Source organism: Homarus americanus, unplaced genomic scaffold (genome assembly GCF_018991925.1).
Source record: "Homarus americanus isolate GMGI-L3 unplaced genomic scaffold, GMGI_Hamer_2.0 scaffold30376, whole genome shotgun sequence".
NCBI classification, from domain to species: domain Eukaryota; kingdom Metazoa; phylum Arthropoda; class Malacostraca; order Decapoda; family Nephropidae; genus Homarus; species Homarus americanus.
Window position 1 is genome coordinate 7,824 of NW_024757707.1, and position 3,718 is coordinate 11,541.

At 51.5% G+C, this 3,718-nt stretch overlaps 1 protein-coding gene across 1 annotated transcript; it reads right to left on the bottom strand.

The window, feature by feature from the left end:
• Positions 1–873: 873 nt before the first annotated feature.
• LOC121857618 (zinc finger protein ZIC 1-like) lies at positions 874–1,831 on the bottom strand (the record flags this gene model as incomplete). Its single annotated transcript, XM_042353680.1, has 1 exon — positions 874–1,831. A coding segment is annotated over exon 1 (805 nt), but the record flags the coding sequence as incomplete, so codon positions are not given.
• Positions 1,832–3,718: the final 1,887 nt, after the last annotated feature.

Below are 3,718 nucleotides of genomic sequence, written 5' to 3' on the forward strand. Positions count from 1 at the left end.
CTGCCGTCTCTCACCTGGGCAATATTTCTCTACAATCTCTCACTTGGGCATTATCAGACAGGTAAACACGTACCAATAATCAGCATTTATAATATTCAAAAAAATTCTACTGATCGGAATTTTTATTTACACTTCCTGGAGAAAAAATATAACCTATGAAATATTTTAGATGTGTTATGTATGTATGTATGTATGTATGTATGTATGTATGTATGTATGGTGTAGACGGGAGAAGGTGCGATAACAGTAGGAGAAAAATGCGGTAAAGACAAATGGCGTAATAAACTAGTAGAAATAATAGAGAGGATACGATAATAGGCAGAATATAAGATAACACTGGTGGAGGGAGTGTGTTGTTGTTGGCGGGAGTTAGCGGTGAACAGTAAGTACACCAACAGCGGCAGCTAACGCAATCCCCGACACCACCACTACCGCCGCTACCCTCACCGCCGCTACCACACACACACATACCACATACCATTCTTAAAGACCTCTCTCTCTCTCTCTCTCTCCTGATACCTGACACTACCACGGGCTGACACACAAGAAAAATACCCTGATCTCCTGACACCTGACACACTGACACACGGGGTTAGGTTACCTTGGTCAGAGCGCCGCGGAGTGTTAGCCAGAGAAGCGCAGATGTTAACTGAACCAGCGGCGGCGGTCAGCGGTGAGGCTCGGCTACTAAACGTTGCCCTGGGCTAGCTAGCGTTTTAAACATCAAGAAGACTAATGACCGTCCTTCCGCCCACCTCACCCTCGCCTCTTGCTAATATTCTAACGCTAGATAGATGTTATTTACACTGGTTAACGACTATAAGGGAAGGAGAACGCCATCAACTACGGCAACAACGCGAGGTGATCACTTACCCGTGTGTGTTCTTTTGTGTATCTTAAGGTTCTCTGAGCGGGCGAACACCTTGCCACACCCCGGGAAGGGACACGGGAAGGGCTTCTCTCCCGTGTGTACCCGTATGTGGTTCACCAGCTTGTACTTGGCCTTGAAGCTGCGGCCGTTGCGGGGACAACTCTGCCAGTAGCAGGCGTGGTTGGTACACTCCGGGCCGCCCACGTGTTCCACCGTAATGTGCGTCACTATTTCGGGCATGTTGGTGAAAGTCTTGTTGCAGGGCTTCTTGGGGTTGGGCTGGTCGGGCTCCACCCACAGGCACGACAACTCCTGCTTGATGGGCTGCCGCATGTACCTGAAGAAGGCCCCAGGGGCGTGGGCGGCAGCCATGGGGTTCATGTTCATGTGGTTCATACCGGGATGAAATTGTGAACCCATCTGTTGGTGAGACCAGTCCATCCCCGCCAGTCTGTTCATGTTGTTCATGTGGCCGTGGTGGGCGTCATGCAGGCCGGGGAACATCATGGAGGAGGGATCGTGGCCCGCCAGCGTCGCCCCGAACATGGTGTGTTGGTGGTTGTTGGCCAGCTCGTGTGTACCCAACGTGCCCAGCGACGCCATGTGGTCCCGCCGGAGGAAGAGGTCCCTGGGGTAGGTGCCCATGTGCCCATGGTGCATGGTATGATGCGACATGCCATACCCATTGTTGTACTGGTTCCCCTGGGCGTGGGTCAGGCCGTCCGCGCTCATGTGATGGGTGGGCGGACTCAACTTGTGGCCCATAAGTGAACCCATGTGCCCACCATCCATAAATGGGTTCAACATTGTGCTGACAATACAACTTGTGGCTTCAAGAAACAATCACAACACTTCACTCCCCACACTCAACTGTCACACAGTGGCACTCCGTATATTACGCGCTCAAGCGTGCGACTGAGTCCGCCGGAGCGGTGCGACGCGCTACATTCACCACAGCACCTGGGCTTCGTGTGGATCCTCTACGATTCATCATTAAGGCTATACCAGCAAGACTCGCTGGGCTCCACGGGGGGTCCAGCCAGCCCACTGGTGCGCGCAGCGGGGCTCACAACACACGCCTCCTATTGGTCCTCAGGAGGGGTCCTGACCACGCCTCCAGCACCACCCCTCCTCACCCATGTCTCTTATTGGCCAGTCACAATTAGCTGGCTCCTCCCCCGCGTATCCTACCCACTCACTTGACAGAGTAAACTATGGAGGGTGGAGGCAGGAAATCCAGGAGAGGCGGAGCTAATGTTGAACTCCTGGAGAGCCGCTCAGTAGGCTGCTGGGCTGGCCAGGGGTGAGCACCGGCCCATCACGCCTCATAACACAACATTTTAACGCTTACATCACATATAAACACCTTAATATACTTGTAGTCTCGTCTTTTAAATATTAATCAGAAGATGAAGGTAAAACTTGTGAATAAGAGGAATGGTTGGAGGTGGTGAGGCGGAGGAGCGTGGAGTGTGACCCACAGGGGGGCTTGGTGACCCCTGCCATGTGACACGGGAGGGGCAGGGCGACAACATGGCAGCCCCGCGGGGCACATCACACACGATACATTGTCAGCACCACCATCCACGTCACACACTCAAATTACGCAGCGAGCGTCCCCCCCACCCCGAGGATCTTGAACCAGTGTTGATAGGGAGCAATGCTTGTTACGCCAGACCCCCCCTGGACCAGCGCCACCTGAGGACGACTCACTACAGCAGGTCTCGCCGTCAGTGCCAACCGAGCACCGTGTAATGTGGCACGAGCGGCGAGGGACCAGCGCCCCGTGGTGCCCCCCGCCCCGCTCTCGTGGGGCACGACCCAGGGCGCTCACCACGACCCAGCTACCAACCCGCACACCACAACACCCTGCAGGAACCTTGAAGCCCAACAGTGAAGGACGAGGCTTCAAGGAATGTAAATGTTTATGACACAGATGAAGCTTTAAGACCCCTGTCTTAGAGTATGTCAGACCAAAGAGGTGACGGGGAGCTACAGAGACCTGTAGACAGACCAAAGGGGTGACGGGGAGCTGTAGACAGACCAAAGAGGTGACGGGGAGCTAGAGATACCGCGAGACAGACCAAAGGGGGTGACGGAGAGCTACAGAGACCGCGAGACAGACCAAAGGGGTGACAGGGAGCAACAGAGACGACGATACAGACCAAAGGGGTGACGGGGAGTTACAGAGTCCATAGACAGACCAAAAGGGGGTAAAATCAAGACCACAGAGACCCAATTTATAGATCAAGGGGTAAAGTTAAGACTACAGTGAGGGGGTAAATCCAATCCAGGAGTCTAAAAGCATCGTGTTATTGAAGGGGTACAAGAGACTCAGCACCATAAGGCAGGAGTGCCAGTGACAAGTCTTCTTAAAGATTAGCCAATAAGATTCGAATCCACATTTAATCACCAATCCCATGTCAGGTTTTTAGTCTATACAACACAACATCACAGTGTAGTAAATGACTGCATAAAGTGCTAAGACAACGGGTAGAAATGATCCATACATACTTGTTCATAGCCTCGGTTTATACACACATACACACACACACACGTATGTATTTTTGTTTATTTTTATGCATGTGTGTGTGTGTGAGTGTAGGTATACTTTCGTGTACGTTTGTGTTTGTTTGTTTGTGTGTGTTTGTTGTGTCATTCACTTTATTACAAAAGACAAGAAATAAAGAGACTGGGAAAGTAAATTAGAGCGTTAAAAAGAAGAAGGAGGAGGAGGAATAGGAGGAGGAGAAGAAGAAGGAGGAGGAGGAGGAGGAGACAGTGGCTTCACTCTTTAAGTACTAATAATTTGTATAATTACTTGATTAACACCTTAACCTCTCTCTC